The 18,611-nt window shown below is 50.4% G+C and overlaps 1 protein-coding gene across 1 annotated transcript; it reads left to right on the top strand.

The window, feature by feature from the left end:
- The first annotated feature begins 865 nt into the window (after window positions 1-865).
- On the top strand, window positions 866-9,935 carry SEPTIN12 (septin 12). Its single transcript, XM_032397742.1, has 10 exons — window positions 866-956; window positions 3,492-3,617; window positions 3,700-3,781; window positions 5,369-5,506; window positions 5,655-5,772; window positions 5,861-5,956; window positions 6,089-6,091; window positions 8,605-8,701; window positions 9,589-9,640; window positions 9,728-9,935. The coding sequence occupies exons 1-10, from the start codon at window positions 866-868 to the stop codon at window positions 9,933-9,935; spliced, it is 1,011 nt and encodes a 336-aa protein (XP_032253633.1).
- The last annotated feature ends 8,676 nt before the right edge of the window (window positions 9,936-18,611 follow it).

Here is an 18,611-nt window from a genome sequence, read left to right as displayed (position 1 = left end):
GGATCACGGGTTGGCTTCTCCTAGCAGAGTGATTAAGGGATATGAATTTGGAAGTCAGGGGGGCCGGCTGAAGCCCGCTTAGCCCAGTTAGGTAACCCTGGGCAAGGGAACTGCCCAGAGGCCCTGGGTTCTTGTCTGTAACACTAGGCCAGGGTCATTGTAAGGATTTAGGGGAGTGTTCAGAAAGGACCCTGGAGGAGCTTACCTGCCCTGCCCTCAGGCCACCCACTGAGGGGAAAGGGGTGGAGCTCAGATTCTTCAGTTAACTGTCACCCTGTCCCCTCCCCCTCATCACACACACCAGGGTCTGCCAGGACAGGACAGCCCCCTGAAGCTCCCTCAGAGACCCAAGGCCATCAGGTGCCACACAAAAGCTGCTTTTCCCTTTCTCTCTGTCCCCATGGGTCTAGACCCTGGGCTTTGCCAGGCTGGCCACATTCTGCTGGGGTGGGCGGGGGGCGTATCTGAGCAAGGATCCTGCCTGGGCCATGGGTGGGGGCAGGAAGGAGCTGGGGGGAGAGGGGAGGAACAGATTTGTGGGCTTGTGCATCTCAGGGAGAAGGTTCAGCTTCCCCTGAAAGACAGCTCCTCCAAGTACCTCACACCAAGGCCCTTGAGCCATGAAGACGTGGAGGATGGGTAGATTACGGGATATAATGTGCAGGAGTGCCTGGCAGCAGAGCTCAGGAGCCAGAGTCCAGAAATGAGAATTCAGGGGTCCCCCTCTGGAGCCCCAGTGACCCCATTCTCTCCACCCACCCGGATGACAGGCATTGCTGTGCCCTTGGCCCCCATGGACCCCATGAGGCGGTCCCCCTCCCCCTGCTCATCAAGACCCTCCAGCCCCAGGACACAACCCTGCGAGATGCTTGGCTACGTGGGCATAGAAGCCGTGCTGGACCAGCTGAAGATCAAGGCCATGAAGATGGGGTTTGAGTTCAACATCATGGTGGTGGGTGAGTGAGGGGCTGGGACTCATAGGACAGACCAATGGATGCAACCCTGTGGGCTCCTGAAGAGTATTATTCTAAGACAGTGCTGTCCAGTAGAAATATAGCGTGAGCCACATAACGTAATTTAAAAAATTTCCAGTAGCCACCTTTAAAAAAGTGAAGGGGCACCTGGGTGGCTCAGTCGTTAAGCGTCTGCCTTCGGCTCAGGTCATGATCTCAGGGTCCTGGGATCGAGCCCCTCATCCGGCTCCCTGCTCGGCGGGAAGCCTGCTTCTCCCTCTCCCACTCCCCCTGCTTGTGTTCCCTCTCTTGTTGTGTCTCTCTCTGTCAAATAAACAAATAAAATCTTTTAAAAAAAATCTTAAAAAAAATAAAAGTAAAAAACTGAAGAGAAACAGGAGAAATTAATTTTAAACATTTATTTTATTTAACCCAGACTATTCCAAAATACTCTCGTGACATGACATGTAATCCACGTAAAAAACGATCCGTGAGAACTTTTGCATTCTTTTTGGCACACCCAAGTCTGCACAATCTAGTTTGCATTTGCCACTGGTGGCTCAGCTCAGACTGTCCGTATCGCCCTCGGCAGGAGTCAAGTGTGACTCCCAGATAGGACAGCACATCCCTAAGGACCACGTCAGTTATGTACACAAAGGTGTGTCCTGCATTGTGAAACAAGGCGTTCCCTCCTGCAAGGTGGGGTTCACAGTTTGAGAAGCCCCCACAGCAGGGAGAATGGACAGTCTGGGTGTATCTCGCCAAATAGTGTCAAGTGAAAGGAGCCAGACAGGAGAGCCCAGGCTGTGTGTTTCCCTAAGACAAGGGTGGGCAGAGCTGCTCCCTGCTGCCAGAAGTCGGGGAAGTAAGTGGCTGTCCCTGGGGTTTTGGGGCCAATAGCTACTGAGATGGGCGCGACTGGGCTTGTGGGGAACTATGTGTTCCATCTCTGGACTTAGTGCTGTATCCATGGGCTGTTTAATTTGTGAAATGCTTGAATGGATAAACACAAAGTGGTCTATTCCTGTGATGGAACATTATTCAGCCACGAAAAAGAAGGAAGCACCCACAGCTGGTATGACGTGGATGAACCCTGAAAAGGGGATACTTAGGGGAAGCAGCCAGACACAAAAGGATGAATATTGCATGATCCCATTTATAGGAAATGTCCAGAGTAGGTAAACCCACAGAGACAGAAAGTTGATTCGTGCTTGCCAGGGGTGACAGTGGAGGGAGAATGGGGAGGGACTGCCGATGACTGTGGGGTTTCTTTAGGGGGCGATGCAAATGTTTTTGAGTGTTAAAAAACAAAATTCAGGGGCACCTCGGTGGCTCAGCTTGTTGAGTGTCCAACTCTTGATCTCAGCTCAGGTCTTGATCCCAAGGTCATGAGTTCAAGCCTTGCATTAGATTCCATGCTGGGTGTGGAGCCTACTTAAAATAAAAAATGAAAAAAAATTCAACCTAGTCAATTTGAAGATCTAATTGGCTTTATTACATGATTCATGAGTCGGGCAGCATCCCATCCGACAAGTAGAGTGGAGCTCCAAGGAGCTGTGCAGCATGGAAGGTTTTGGGGTGGTGGCTGTTGTTGTTGTTGGAAGGTTTTTATAAGAAGTGGGGAGGGGAGGGGTGCAAGGAAGTTATTAGCAAAAGGAAAGGATTGTTCCAGGCAAGGCTGTTTTCCCTTAGGAGAGAAGCAGGGGGTCCTAGGAGGTTTACCTCCTCTCTCTTTGGGGGATGGAGAGGCCCATGTGACATTACCTCATTGGTACTGACCAGAAAATTCCTGACCTACCAGTCAAGACTCCATTTTGGGGGAGGTGGGAACTGCAATTAGGTTAGATATTAAGCCTTCGTTTGGGGACTTGGCCTAAGTGATGTCATTTTGGGCCTGCGGTTTTCTTTTTTTTGTTGTTTTTTAAGGATTTTATTTATTTATTTATTTATTTATTTATTTATTTATTTAAGAGAGAGCACAAGCACAGGGAGAGGGAGAAGGGAGAAGGAGAAGCAGACTCCCCACTGAGCAGGGAGCCCCATGTGGGACTCGATCCCAGGACCCTGGGATCAAGCAGACTCCCCACTGAGCAGGGAGCCCCATGTGGGACTCGATCCCAGGACCCTGGGATCATGACCTGAGCCGAAGGCAGACACTTAACCAACTGAGCCCCCCAGGCGTCCCAGGGTGTGGTTTTCTTTTTAACAGGAGCTAGACAGAGGTGATGGGTGCACAACGCTGGGACTGTACTAAATGCCACTGAATTGTTCACTTTATTATTTTTTTTATTTTATTTATTTGTCAGGGGGAGAGAGAGAGAACAAGCAGGGGGAATTGTTCACTTTAAAAGGCTAATGGTTCATTTTTTATCGTATGAGTTTTGCCTCAATAAAAGGGGGGGGTAAGCACTGAGGGGAACCCTGACGATAGTACCCACTTCTCTGTATTTAAACAGTTCACTTTCTAAAACAATTTAAGAGCCTGAGAAGCACTGCCTAAAACCTCCACCACCTTTGCTGTCCTCTGGTTACCCGCAGGGCAGAGCGGGCTGGGCAAGTCCACAATGGTGCACACCCTCTTCAAGTCCAAGATGTGGAAGTCCACCGTACCGGGCCTGGGGACGCCCACACCCCAGACGCTGAAGCTGCAGTCGGTCACGCACGGTGAGTGGCCCCCCACCCTCACCCCTACCCCCACCCCACCCCACACAGGCCAATCTCCCCCCACTCTGCTCTTCCCCAACAGTCATCGAGGAGAAGGGCGTGAAGCTCAAGCTGACGGTGACCGATACGCCCGGCTTCGGAGACCAGATCAACAACGACAAGTGGTGGGTCCTTGGGAGTGGGGGGCAAGCCCTGGTGGTCCCTCCCCCTGCCCCTCTGGCCTGGGGGAAACAGCCTAGCCCTGAAGCAACCTAACCCGGCTGTGGCATTGTTGAATCTCAGTTTGTTCATCTGTATAATGGGTGTGTGCAACCATCCCTCCAAGATTGAAGGGAGTTAAGTATGGAAAGGTCAGAGCTTGCTGGCTGGCACACTTACGTAGTTGATCAATAAAGATTATGGCTTTGCAGGGTTAGAAGCCCATACTCCAGAGTCAGGACCGCTGGGCTAGACCACTCTCCAGCCATGTAACGTGGGAACTGCTCATGGAAGCTCTCTGAGCCTTGGTTTCCTTTTTTGTCACTTGGGAATGATGACACCCACCTTGCAGAGTGATTCTAGGCTCTCGATGAGAGCCCAACCCTGTGACAGTGGTTGGTAACACACACACACACACAAAATCAGGACTGGCTGCATAATTTGTGGGACCCAATGAGATGAAAATGTGGGTCCCCTTGTTCAAAAAAGTATGAAGGGTTGTAAAACCACCACCCCAGAACATTCAACGAAGTGCAGGCCCTCCAAAGCACGGAGGCTGCGGGACTGCTCCGTCTGCGCTCCCGGGGAGCCAGCCCTGCACACGGTGCTTCATAGAGCACGTCCTGTGTGCAAGGTCTGTTCTAGTCTCAGGGATACGGCAGTGAACAAAACAGATGAACATCGTCTACACGAAATTTACATTGTCGTGGGGCGGGGGGGGGAGGGGGCAATGAGCACAATAAATCAGTTATACATAGGTGAGCCTCAACTCTGTCATCCAAGCAGGACGTTTCTGAGCATGAAAGGGGTAGGGAGCTGCTGTCGGCGGGGGGGTTGCGATTTTAAGCAGAGTGGTCAAGCAAGGCCTCCCAGATAAGGAGAACACTTGGGCAGACTGCCAGGAGATGAGAGAGGGAGCTGTGTGCTCATGCGGGGGAGAGTGTGCAATGCAGAGTGGCTCGGGCACAGGCCCCGAGGTGGGTTTGCTGGTGGAAGGCTGGTGTGGCTGGCGGTGTGTGAAAGGCAGGAAAAGGAGGAGGAGAGGACAGACAGGAAGCAGCAGTGGGATGGTGTAGGGCCTGGTAGTGCAACGTAAGGACTTTGGCTTTCTGTCAGCCACCTCAGGCTGAGCCGAAAAGGGATGTGCTCTGACTCCTGTTTATAAAAGGATCTTTTGGGGTGCTGTGTTGACAATAGCCCTGCAGGGGCAGAAGGGATGAAGGGAGAGGACTCAGGAAATCCTTGTGGCAATGGGGCGAGCATCCACGGTGGTTTGAACCAGGCTGTGACAATTCATCTCTTTCAATACCACACCCCTTCTCGTCCCCATTTTAGGAACAGGGAAGCTGAGGCCCCAGCTTGAGAATGGCAGGGGGCCTCTCAGATGATTCAGGGGAGTAGGAGGAGGGTGCTGGGTAACCAAGGACCTTGGGCTGTGCAGGACTGAAAGTCCTGTGTCCTGGGCCAACCAGGGCGATTGGTCTTCCTAGCAGGGGGATGGGGTGGGGCTCCCAGGGGTGGGGCTCTGAGGTCGGGTCCATCTGCTGCCCCAGCTGGGACCCCATCCTAGGCTACATCAATGAACAGTATGAGCGGTACCTGCAGGAGGAGATCCTCATCACCCGCCAGCGCCACATCCCCGACACCCGGGTGCACTGCTGTGTATACTTCGTGCCGCCCACCGGGCACTGGTGAAGGGGCTGGGCCTGCTGGGGGAGGGCCCCCTGCCCGGGGCAGAGAGCAGGAGGAGGAGGAGGACGAGACCCCTGGCGTGGGCTGTGGGCTGGCACCCCCTCACTCACATACTCACCACCGCCATCACCACCATCATTGCCGCAGCCTGCGGCCCCTGGACATTGAGTTCCTACAGCGGCTATGCCGGACCGTGAACGTGGTGCCTGTGATTGCCCGGGCCGACAGCCTGACCATTGAGGAGCGAGAGACCTTCAGGCGCAGGGTGATCTGGGCGCCCAGGGTGATGGGGTCAGTGGGGGCAAGGAGGAGGCAGAGTGCACAGGATGAGATGTGGTCACCTGCATCCCCAGATCCAGCACAATCTGAGGACTCACTGCATCGACGTGTACCCGCAGAAATGCTTTGATGAGGACATCAACGACAGGATCCTCAACAGCAAGATCCGGGTAGGAGGCCATGACGGGGTGGGCAGGCTGGTGTGACCCAGGCTGGGTGGTTTTCTCTCCACTCATCCTTCCCATCTGAAGATTCATCTCTCTCTACAGCGCGGGGCAGGGGGGAAGTTCACATACTCCTAGCAGGTATGAATCTCCATACATCCACAAGCTCAAAAAGTGAGCAAGAAATGGGTCATATCAACAACTCACAGAATGGGAGAAAATGCTTGCAAATGATATCTCTGATAGGGACTTGTATCCTAAACATATAAAGAACTCTTACAAATCAACAATAAAAGATAAATAACCAATTTAGAAATGGGCAAAGGTTTTGTTTGTTTGTTTGTTTATGTTGGCTCCTCACTCTGTGGAGCCCAATGCGGGGCTTGAACTCACGACCCTGAGATCAAGACCTGAGCTGAGCTCAAGAGTCGGACGCTCAACCGAATGAGCCACCCAGGCACCCCCGGGCAAAGGTTTTGAAGGGACATTTCCCCAGAGAATTTGAACAGATGGCCAATACACTCACAAAAAGATGTCAGTTCGATATCACCCGTCATAAGGGAAACGCCCATCGAAACCACAGGATGCCACTTCACACCCCCTAGGATGGCTGCGATCAAAATGACAGGCAATCCCGGGTGCTGGTGAGGATGTGGCAAAGTTGAACTTGCACACACTGCTGGCGGGAAGGTCAAACGGAAAACAATCTGGCAGTCCCTCCGAAGGTTAAACACGAAGTTAGCGGAGTACCCAGCAGCAATTCCACTCCCAAGAGAAAATGAACACCTACGTTCACATAAAAGCGTGTACACGGATGTTCCTGGCGGAAATATTTGCCGTAGTCAAAGAGGGGAAATAATGCACATGTCTTATTAACTTATGAAGGGATAAACACGCATGGTGTGTCCACACAATGGAATATTCTTCAGCCTTAAGAAGGAAAGAAAACCTGCCGCCACACGGATGGGCCTGGAGAACATGACACTAAGTGAAAGGAGCTAGACAGCAAAAGGTTAAATATTACATGATTCTGTTCTGAAATGTCCCCACCAGGCAAATCCCATGGAGACAGAAAGTAGGTTAGTGGTTGTTGCCAGGGGCTTGGGGTCAGGGGGGATGCCGAGTGACTGCTAACAGGAGTGGGGTTTCATTTCGGGCCAGTGAAATGCTCTGGAATTAGATGGTGGGGATGGGGGCACAGTCTTGTGAACCGTACCTTTAAAGCTGCTGAACGGTACCTTTAAGAGGGTGAATTTTATGGCACGTGAATTCTATCTCAGTTAAGCTGTTTCAAAAAAGGAGAGAGGGGAAAAATAGTTAGCGTCGTCTTTTTCCCCAAATCAAGTGAATTCCAACTCCAAGCCCTCACCTTGCTGTCCTCCAATGTCTGTCTGTCTGGATCCTGCGAAGGACCCTGGTGAGGCCTGGGATTCATCATCCACCAACCCCAGGCCTTGACTTCCTCCCCGGGGGACCAGGCTAGCCTGCACGGCGGCGGCCCTACCCAGCCTCAAGGCCAGTTGTCTTTGTGCAGTGAACAAACCGCACAGCTGGACATGGAGGCCCTGCTTCCCAGCTGGTACCCAATGTCTCCACACGTTCCCTCTTTCCTCTCCCCGCTGGGGCAACAGACAGGATTTCTTGTGAAACGCTCAGAGAGCCTCGACCTCCACTGCCTTCTGCTTTCTGTCCCGAGGCCAGCGAACAGAACCGGAAGTACAAGGAGAACAAATCCGACATCTCAGAAATCATCCAGAGGTGGGACGTTCACTGAGGGCTGGCGCGTAACAAGCGTGCAACAGACAACTTGCTATCGTTAGCATCCATGTCGTTTCCTCATCACAAATTAACTCTTGGAGAAATGAAAAACAAACCCCCCAGGACAGCACTTTGCCGTTTAGGGATTCGAGTCTCTACTTCTGGCCACGAGCAAGCGAACAACCAGAATTTTCAACAGGGCTTGGCAAACTTTTTTTTTTTTTTTTTGCAAAGGGCCAGATGATGGTAAAGGTGTTCGACTCTGCGGGCCACGTGGTCCCTGCACGGTCACCGTGGTCTGCTGTTGCAGCACAGAAGCAGCCTCGACCAGAGTCTGAGATGAAGGCCCAGGCTGTGTGCCAACAGACGGTCCATGTGGGAAAACGGGTGCGGGCCCGATCCGGTGCACCCACCGTAGGTTGCCAAGCCCTGGGTTACGAAGCTGTGTCTTTTAACCCTCATGATAACCAATGAAGGTGGGCACAGTTCCTGTTTCCCAGGTAAGAGAAGGGCCATCGGCAAGAGTGTGTTATTAATGTGACCCTGGGTAACCTTCCCGAACATTCACAAAGCCCTGTGTATGTGCCATTCTGACTCCCACTTTACTGTTGAATAAACTGAGCCATTGATGAGATTGTGTATCCTGTGACTTTTTTTTTAAGATTTTATTTTTAAGTAATCTGTACACCCAACGTGGGGCTCGAACTTACAACCCCAAGATCAAGAGTCGCACGCTCCACAGAGCCAGCCAGTTGCCCCATGTCTTTAGATCTCTGTGCTCTTTCTACCACTTTCTCTCTCTACAGAGGACAGTGTGCCTCTCCCACCGCACCTCAGCGACTTCTCTCCCCACCTCCCAGGCAGGGCCAACCCTTCTGTCTCGTCTCCTCCTGCAGGACCGGATCCCCTTTGCTGTAGTCGGGGCTGACCGAGAGCACCTGGTGAATGGGAGGTGTGTCCTGGGCCGGAAGACCAAGTGGGGCATCATTGAAGGTCAGTGCAGGGACTTTGCGGAGGAGCAGGTGAAGCGGGGGTGAAAAGCCAGGCACATCCGACTGCGTTTGGCACCCTCAGCACCCATCACGGGGCCAGGAGTCAGGAAACAGACAGACCTGGGATCAAGTCCCTCCCTGCAGCTGGGAGGCCTCGGGCAAGTTCTCTGTGCCTCAGTTTCCTCACAGTAAAATGGGCATGAGGACAACATCAACGTCATAGCCAGTTGCTTTTCGTGCAGTAGATGAACTGCACATCTGCACATGGAGGGTGGTTGGATAGGGCAGACCACTGCTTTGCACAATGCCCAGGACCCAGAAGACACCCTGGGCATTCACCAGAATGTACTGTGGGCCTACTGTGTGCCAGGCAGACCATATGTGGTTCCTGAGGGGCTACGATGAAAGCAGGACTGGCAAGGTTCTTGCCCCCATAGAGCTGATGAGACAATGACAGCTGGGAGAAAGTCGGGTGGGAGAGAGTGCTACCCAAGAAGCAGAGGGAGGCCTCCTTGCGGGGGAGACTGGGAGTGAAGGCGGACCAGCCAGGGCCTGAGCCTCCAATTTATCAATATAATTACTAAAAGAATATAATATACATGGTATATATGGTATATAATGTAATGTAATAATGTAGTCATTATTAAGTGTACAATAATAAATGATTAGTGGATTCATTGATTCAACTATATGTAGGAGCTGCCTGTACCAGATGCCGGGGACAAAGCAATGAATGAATGAGTGAATGAAGGAATGAATGAATGGGAAGTGGGATAAGACAGTGCGAAATGTGGGGAAAAGGTTGTGGTGGATATTGGGGGCATGCAGCATACAGCGGACACTTACAGCGGGGCAGGGCCAGCACTCCGTGTCCTGTCTTACTTACAGTGGAGAACATGGCGCACTGTGAGTTTCCCCTCCTGAGAGACCTGCTCATCCGGTGAGGATGCAGGGAGCCCGGGGGGCTGTAGGGACCCCAGGGGGATGCTGTGGTGGGGCCCAGGCTGAACCTCTGCCCATCTCCCAGCTCCCACCTCCAAGACCTGAAGGACATCACCCACAACGTCCACTACGAGAACTACCGTGTCTGCAGACTCAATGAGAGCCACCTGCTGCCTCGTGGGCCTGGCTGGGTGAACCTGACCCAGGCCCCCGCAGGCCCCCCAACCACCCCGCGGCCCTCAAAGGTGCGCCACCAGGTCCAGGACGACTCCAAAGATAATGAGGAGTACTGAGCACCAGGGCACCTGGGGCCTCGGGGCTCCCAGGGTCCTTGGCAGCCCCCAACACACAGCTATGTACTAGAGCATGTATTAAAGGTGGACATTGCTTTTTATGAAAAGCTGTGCTTTGAAAACAAAAGGCATTCTGTAAATGATTTCTTTGAGCTATCCTCAAATAAAAGTATGGTTCTTTTTTTTAAAATAACAGTGTGAGACCCCAGGCCCTCGGGGGTCCTGAAGACCTGGGAGCATGTGCCTTGGACAACCAGCCCCTTCTGCCCCAGAACCAGAGCCAGGCTCCAAATCAGGCTCTGCCGCTGCTGCCAACCCTCCTTCCTGGCACAGGGCCAGGCCCTGTGTCATAAACACTTGAAAAGTCCCCGTTTTCGGCTATCTTCCCCAAACTCTGTGCCTCCCCTTGCTGTCTTCCTCTTTGCCCTGCTCTGGCAGACCAGCATGAAGAGAAGATTGTTGTCTCGGCTCAAGAAGGGAGAGGGAATCCATCCTCCCTCTGCCTTTTTGCTCTTTTAGAGCCCTCAAAAGGTTGGGCGATGCCCACCCACAGTGGGGAGGGCGATCCTCTTTACTCAGCCTACCGAATCAAATGCTAATCTCTTCTGGAGACACCCTCACAGATGCACCCAGAAATAATGTCTTGCGAGCTGTCTGGCCATCCCTTGGCCCAGGTAAGTTGACCCACAAAACTAACCATCACACATGCTACAAGTTGTCTCCTCCATGATGCTCTCCTTGACTTCCCCAGTGTGATTCCTCGCTGCCCTCTCTGTATGTATCACATGGTTTGTTTTCAGGTCAGTCTCCCTATCAGGCTGGGAGGTCTGTAAGGATAGAGATATATCAGCTTCATCCTGGACATAAGAGCTGCTCAAGACCCGGCTGTTAAATGAACGAACCCTAGAGCACCTGCCTCATAGCTGCTGACCCCACCAATCCACAGACCTGCCGACCAGGCTTGAGGAACTCCCAGGGCCCCCACACCATCTGCATCAACATCCCAGAGGCCGCATGTTGCCACATAGAGACTGAGCACATACCTAAGGTCAATAGTAACTCCAGACAATAGGCAATGTCAACAACACACACCCTCAGTCTCAGCAATTGTATTTAGAGATTGTATTCGAAATTATGTTTCTTAGGGCGACCGGGCGGCTCAGCCCATTAAACATCGGACTCTTGATTTCAGCTCAGGTCATGATCTCAGGGTCCTGGGATTGAGCCCTGCATTGGGCTCCAGGCTCAGTGGGGAGTCTGCTTGAGGATTCTCTCTCTCCCTCTCCTTCTGTCCCTCCCCCACCCCGCAAATAAAAAAGAAAGAGGACGGAAGGAAGGAAAGAGAAAAGGGAGAGAGGGAGGGAGGGAGGAAGGAAGGAAGGAAGGAAAGAAGGAAGGAAGAGGAAAGCGAAAGAAAAAGAAAGAAAGAAACAAAGAAAGAAAGAAAAAGGAAGGAAGGAAGGAAGAAAAGAAAGAAAATTGTATTTCTAGGAACAGATCTAATGGATAGACCAGAGTTTCTCAACTTCAGCACTGTTGATATTTGAGGCCAGGTCATTCTGTGTTGTGGGAGCTGTCTACATATTATAGGATGTTCAACCCTGGGCCTCCACCACTAGACGCCAGTAGCACAGCCCTCCAGCTGTAACACACAAAACTGTCCCTAAACATTGCCCAATGTCCCTGGGAGACAATCTCCCCAGTTGAGAGCCACTGCTGGTGGCACCTAGTGTAGTAAAGACAGAAAACAGCGCACCCGCCCCCCAGGAACGGGCGGCGAATTAAATCATGGGGCATCCATACTGCAAGAATCCGTTCCCTATGGTGTCTGTAACAAGGAAGCACAAACGGGAGGCTTGAACAACCCATATTTATTCTCTCACAGTTCTGGAAGGCAGAAGTCTGAAATCAGTATCACTGGGTCAAAATCGAGGGGTCCGCAGGGTGGTGTTGCCTCTGGAGGCTCTGGGGGAGAGTCGGCTTCCCTGCCTTTACCAGGTTCTAGAGGCTGCCGGCATGCCTTGGCTCACGGCCCCCTCCTCCACCTTTCTTCAGTTGTCACACGGCCCACCTCCCTCTGCAGGTGTCTCATGAGGACACGTGTTAGTACATTGGGCCTGCTGGCACAATCCAGGATCATCTCCCCTCCTCAAAATTCTTAATCACCTCTGCAAAGTCCCTTTTGTCATAAAAGGTAGCATATATATAAGTTCTGGCACAGGAATTGGATACTTGGTGTGTGGGGGTGTATTCTTCAGCCACCACACCATAGAATATAATGTGGTCCTTGAAAAGAATGAAGTAAAAGGGCATCTGGGTGGCTCAGTCGGTTAAGTGTCAGCCCGTTAAACATCAAACTTGTCTCTCCCTATACCTCTGGCCAGACACTGGAAATGATGTTTGCAGGGCTCTGTGGAGAAACAATAAATCATTTGGGTGCAGTGTTAGGGCTAGATAAGCATCTACCCATAAGGCCCTGCTCTTGCCCCTGAGCCAACTCAGCCTCATTGGCAAAAGAAAAGGACTGCGGTAAATCAAGGAGTTCTTGCTGCTACCCTCATGCTAATTCCCGGGCAAGTTACTCAAACTCTTGAGGCCTTGGTTCCTCATTCAAAAGTAGAGAGAGGGCACCCGGGTGGCTCAGTTGTTAAGCATCTGCCTTCGGCTCAGGTCATGATCCCGGGGTCCTGGGATCGAGCCCCGCGTCGGGCTCCCTGCTCGGTGGGAAGCCTGCTTCTCCCTCTCCCACTCCCCCTGCTTGTGTTCTGTCTCTCGCTGTGTCTCTCTGTCAAATAAATAAAATCTTAAAAAATATAAAATAAAATAAAAAATAAAAGAGCTGGATTCATAGAAACGGAGTAGAATGGTGGTTGCCAGGGGCTGGGGTGTGGGGGAAAGGAGATATAGGTAAAAGGCTACAAACTTGCAGTCATACGATGAAAAACTTCTGGAGATCTAATATACAGCATGGTGATTATAGTTAACAACACTGTATTGTATACTTGAAAGTCGCCAAGAGAATAGATCTTAAATGTTCTCACCACACTCAAAAGAAGATAACTATGTGAGGGGCACCTGGGTGGCTGTCATTAAGCGTCTGCCTTCGGCTCAGGTCATGATCCCGGGGTCCTGGGATTGAGCCCCGCATCGGGCTCCCTGCTCCGTGGGAAGCCTGCTTCTCCCTCTCCCACTCCCCCTGCTTGTGTTCCCTCTCTCACTGAGTCTCTCTGTCAAGTTAATAAAATCTTTTAAAAAAAGAAAAGAACATTAAACTATCAAAAAAAAGAAGATAACTGTGTGAGGTGACAGATGTGCTAACTAATCTTATTGTGGTGATCATTTCACAATATATATGTATATCAAATCATTACGTTGTATACCTTAAATTTACGCAATGTTACTTGTCGATTATATCTCAATGAAGCTGGAAGAAAAGAAATTGAGGCAGCACTATTATCATCCAAGTGTTAATTCTACTCATGGATCTTTAGGGTCCACTACATGCTGCTACAGAGGCTAAGGGTTCAGCAGGGAACAAAACCAAGTCACTGTCCTCGGGAGCTTGCACCTAGGTGGGTGCTCTGGCACCGAGTAAGGCATTTAAGGGGTATAGGACAGTCTAGGGTTTATAATTGGAGGAAGGGGTCAGGGAGGCCTCACTGAGAAGGGAACATTGAGTAAAGATGTGAAGGAGTAAAGGAATAAGCCACGGAGATAACTAGAGTCCTAGCACTCCACACAGAGAGAAAAGCCACTGCTAGTGCAAAGGCCCTGGGGCAGGAGTACGTTAGATGTGTTCAAGGACTAGCAAGGAGGCCTCTGTGGCTGGAACAACATGAACCAGGAGAAAGGGAGAGAGTGGGGAGAAATGAGGACAGAGAGGTGGCAAAGGGCAGGCCCACAGCCTGTCGAATTTGAGTTCCCCATCACGACTCTGTGCAGATACAGACTGATTGCCTAATGACATTGATGCGAGGAAAACAAGGAGCAATAGAGGGCATAGAGGGTGGCAGTATATGGGGCATAAATGTCTCCAGAAAGATACTGAAGACCCTGGAACAAATGGTTGCTTCTGGGCAGGTCAGTTGCTTTGGAGGTCAAGAATGGGAAGGAGACTTAATGTTTCCTCTGTCTCCTTTTGTACGGTGTGAAATACTAGCTCTTGTCCCTTCCCTGAAAGTTAGGATCTGCTGCAATCAGGGTTGCCAGCAGGTGCTGGTGGAAGGCCACCAGCCTGCCTTCCTGCTCCCTCTGCTGTGGCCTCCCTCAGCCTCCAACAACCTGCTCTCATGGCATCCTCACCCAGCCTGTCCTCGCTTGTTCACTAGGGCAGTTTTCTTCTCAGGCTGGAGAGGGGCAATCCAGGGAGTGCTGATATTTCAGGGCGCGTCGGCCCTGCTCTCCACCCATGACTTTACCCCCAGCTCTGGAAGCTTTCACCATGCCTACAGTGACTCTGCAACCCACGCTTGGCACAGACTCTTCCTTATGTACCCAGGAATGGCCTCACACAGCTCTCTTGTGCATTTCCTGGCCGAGACCAGCTGGGGGAGGGCTGAGGCCTCCTCTGACACATCTTGGGATTTCCCAGACCCAGCAAGCGAGGGTTCTGCCCCTTTTAAACTGCAGGACCTTAGACAAGTCACCTGACACCCCGGAATGATGTCCTCATGTGTGAAACAGGAATAGCAACAATAAGCGCTTGCTTCAGGGTTGTGTATAGATAAATGGTTTTGTTCTGTAAGTGTGTGTGTTGGCGGGGTGGGGGGGGCGGAGGTTTGCATTGTGCAGGACACTAAGCAGGTTCATGTCATAATGATACAGTCATAATATTCAATAACAATAGTGAGCATTTTTTTTTTTTACAAGGGGAATCACAAAATCAATTTCCATGTACCTGGTACAATAAAACGTCAACCAGATTACATGCAATGTATTCATATTTATCCAAGAATGGTCATAGCAGCCCCAAATTGGAAACTGCAAATGTTCAGTGACAGGACAGTGGATAAACTGTGGTAATAGTCGTACAACGAAACGCTCCTTGCCAATAAAAACGAGCCGACTGCGGATACACGCAGCAGTGTGGAGGAATCTCACAGAACTAATGATGAGTGAAAGAAACCAGACAGCAAATAGAAAGTACTATGTGGATGCCCTTTACAAAGTTCAAGAACATGGGCGCCTGGGTGGCTCAGTCGTTAAGCGCCTGACTTCTGCTCAGGTCATGATCCCAGGGTCCTGGGATCGAGCCCCACATCGGGCTCCCTGCTCTGCAGGAAGCCTGCTTCTCCCTCTCCCACTCCCCCTGCTTGTGTTCCCTCTCTCGCTGTGTCTGTCAAATAAATAAATAAAATCTTTAAAAATATAAATAAAGTTCAAGAACACAAAAAATCAATCTAAGGTGATAGAAATCAGACTTGTGGTTTCAGGCCAGAGTTGGGAGTATTGACTGGGGGGGGGCATGAGGGAGGTTTCTGAGGCATTGAAAAGGACCTATATCTTGATCTGAGTGGAAGTTACATAAGTATATAGACTTGTAAAATTCTTTGAGGCATGCACTTGAGATTTGTGCACTTCATTGTGAGATATTTGTGCACTTTACTCAATATATGTTAGACCTCAAACAAAAATCTTAGAAGGTAAGGAGAAATTTAAAATAATTGAAATAGAAACAGTATACAAGCTAGCACTGCATTTATTGAAAATTATTTATGGAAACATTTGCTAGGTTTCAATATTTCAAGAATGCAAATTCCCAATAATAACTATTTTGAGGGCGCCTGGGTGGCTCAGATGGTTAAGCGTCTGCCTTCGGCTCAGGTCATGATCCCAGGGTCCTGGGATCGAGTCCCGCGTCGGGCTCCTTGCTCGGCGGGGAGCCTGCTTCTCCCTCTCCCTCTGCCTCTCCCTCTGCTTGTTCTCTCTCCGTCTCTCTCGCAAATGAATAAATAAAAATCTTTAATAAAAAAAAAAAATAAATAAATAAATAACTATTTTGATGTTGGGTTTTTTTTTTTAAGATTTATTTATTTTGGAGAGAGAGAGAAAGAGAGCGTGCACAGGGGAGGGGCAGAGGGAGAGGGAGAGAAAGAATCTTGAGCAAACAACCCACTGAGCATGGGTGGGGACCCATATGGGGCCCCGAGCTAGGGGACCTCATGACCCTGAGATCATGGCCTGAGCTGAAATCGGAGTCAGATGCTCAACCACCTGAGCCATCTAGGCGCCCCTTGATGTTGTTTAAAAAGCACAGTAAGAGGCACCCGGGTGGCTCAGTCCATTAAGCGTCTGCCTTCAGCTCAGGTCATGATCCCAGGGTCTTGGGATGGAGCCCAAGTCCCACATCGGGCTCCCTGCTAGGCAGGGAACCTGCTTCTCCCTCTCCCTCTGCCTGTCTCTCTCAAATAAATAAATAAAATCTTTGAAAATAAAATAAAATAAAAAGCACATTAAAACTTCCAGTTTATTGCCCCCTGCATGCCTTACCCATCTCTCTCCAACTCCTGCCCCCAGTGCCATGGGCAATCATCGTCCTGAATTTGGTGTTTATCTGATCCCAAGTATTTCTTCACTTTTTTGCTACATAGGTATATATCCCTAAATCACATACATTATGTTCTGCATGTTTTCGTAATTTATGGAAATGGTGTCATATTGTCACTTGTTTTTTTGCTCAACATCATCTCTTGTGAGAGATTTATCATTCTGTTGATTGACATTTATGTTTTGCCATTACAAACAACACTGTTCTTTTAAGATTTTATTTATTTGATAGACCATGCACAAGCACGGGGAAGGACAGGCAGAGGGAGAGGGAGAAGCAGGCTCCCTGCTGAGCAGGGAGCCTGATGTGGGGCTCAATCCCAGGACCCTGGGATCATGACCTGAGCTGAAGGCAGACACTTAACCGACTGAGCCACCCAGGCGCCCCATACAAGCCATACTGTTCTGAACACAGAGTTACTCTTTACTATTTACAAAATTCGTGCACATTAAGGCTTTATTACGTGTCAGGTGTTCTGTTTTGCCTCTTTTTTTTTTTAAGATTTCATTTATCTTTTATTCATTTATCTTTATCTTTATTCATTATCTTTTATTCATTTAGAGAGAGTGCACACAAGCAGGGGAGCTGCAGGCAGAGGGAGAGGGAGAAGCAGGCTCCCTGCTGAGTAAGGAGCCCAATGTGGGGCTCAATCCCAGGACCCTGGGATCATGACCTCAGCCGAAGGTAGACACTTAACTGATTGAGCCACCCAGGCATCCCTGTTTTGCCTCTTTTAATCAAAATGGTACCTGCTGCAGGAGATGTTATGATCCCCATTTTACTAATCAACTTTTCTTGCTCTCTCCTTCAGCCCAACCCAGTTAACCACCAGGTCTTGCTGATTCTGCTTCAGGAATCTCGGTCAGCTCCATCCCTTGTGCCTACCACCATTGCTAGTATTACCTCAGCTATGAACCACTCCAGGAGCTTCCAGCTGGTTTCACTGCTCCCTCTGCTCTCCCTGAGATCTCTACTCCACAAAGCTTCCTACCCTATTGTGACACTATCCTGCTTGAAACCCCAAACTCTATTGGTTTCGCATTGCTGTTAGGATAAAAGCCTAGATCCTCAGCAGAACTTCAAGGCCCTTCTGCGTGGTCTCACCTCTCCAGCCTCAACTCCCAAGCTTTTCCCCCTGCACCTGGGCCATGCTGGTCTCCTTTCTGTCCTTCAAACACACCCCAATCTCTCAGGCCTCGCTCTGGACCTTCATACCTGTTACTCTTTTTGTGTGGAACCCTCTCCCCCAACTCCCTAGGTTAACTCTATGCTGTCCTCACACCTCCACTCAACTGTCACTTGAACCCAAAGGAGATCAAGCCCCCTCTTCTATACCCTTTGGCAGGATTTACCAAAGATATGATTTCGTCACTGTATGTCTCTCTTTTTTTTTTAAAGATTTTATTTATTTATTTGACAGAGAGATAGAGAGAGAGCACAAGTAGGCGGAGAGGCAGGCAGAGGGAGAGGGAGAAGCAGACTCTCCACCGAGCAGGGAGCCCGACGTGGGGCTCGATCCCAGGACCCTGGGATCATGACCTGAGCTGAAGGCAGCTGCTTAACCGACTGAGCCACCCAGGTGCCCCTGTATGCCTCTTTTTAACAAATCCAAACTTCAGCTGCATGTCCCTCCAAAGGCCAATACTCAAGAGATGAATATTGATTGGAAAGGAATGTGAGGTTTATTCAGGAGGCCAGCCACCTGGGCAGAAGGTGGACTCTTGTCCAAAAGCCAACTCCCTGGTTTCTGCCTCGCCAGGAGGGTTTTAAAGGGACAGGGGGTCGTTAATCAGTGAGAGGGTGCAAGTGGCCTGTAACAGGTCTTGATTCCCTGCAGATTTAGTGGTGTCTATTTACAGCTTTCAGTGCTCGGTGTAGCAAGAGGTCTAACTGCTATTCTGTGACATGCGAGGGCTTTCTATTCTCCTTCTAAAAAGGAATGTAAGATTTACAGATACTCAAGGAAGGTTGGTAAATCAATCATATGCAATTAAGAAGACCTATTAAAGATCATCATGCTAGGGGCACCTGGGTGGCTCAGTCGGTTAAGCCTCCGCCTTCGACTGAGATCATGATCCCAGGGTCCCAGGATCGAGCCCCACCTCGGGCTCTCTGCTGGGAGGGAGCCT

This window comes from Phoca vitulina, unplaced genomic scaffold (genome assembly GCF_004348235.1).
Source record: "Phoca vitulina isolate PV1807 unplaced genomic scaffold, GSC_HSeal_1.0 scaffold102, whole genome shotgun sequence".
Taxonomy (NCBI): Eukaryota; Metazoa; Chordata; class Mammalia; order Carnivora; family Phocidae; genus Phoca; species Phoca vitulina.
The sequence above is the reverse complement of the archived record's forward strand: the minus strand, read 5'-3'. Positions and strand labels throughout refer to the sequence as shown.

Bases quoted from the DNA above. Each gene is read 5' to 3' on its own strand.
- SEPTIN12 (XM_032397742.1), top strand. From the start codon at position 866: ATGCTTGGCTACGTGGGCATAGAAGCCGTGCTGGACCAGCTGAAGATC. The intron at 5,773-5,860 runs GTGATCTGGGCG...CTGCATCCCCAG, and splicing joins GAGAGACCTTCAGGCGCAGG to ATCCAGCACAATCTGAGGAC. The intron at 8,702-9,588 runs GTCAGTGCAGGG...TCTTACTTACAG, and splicing joins CAAGTGGGGCATCATTGAAG to TGGAGAACATGGCGCACTGT.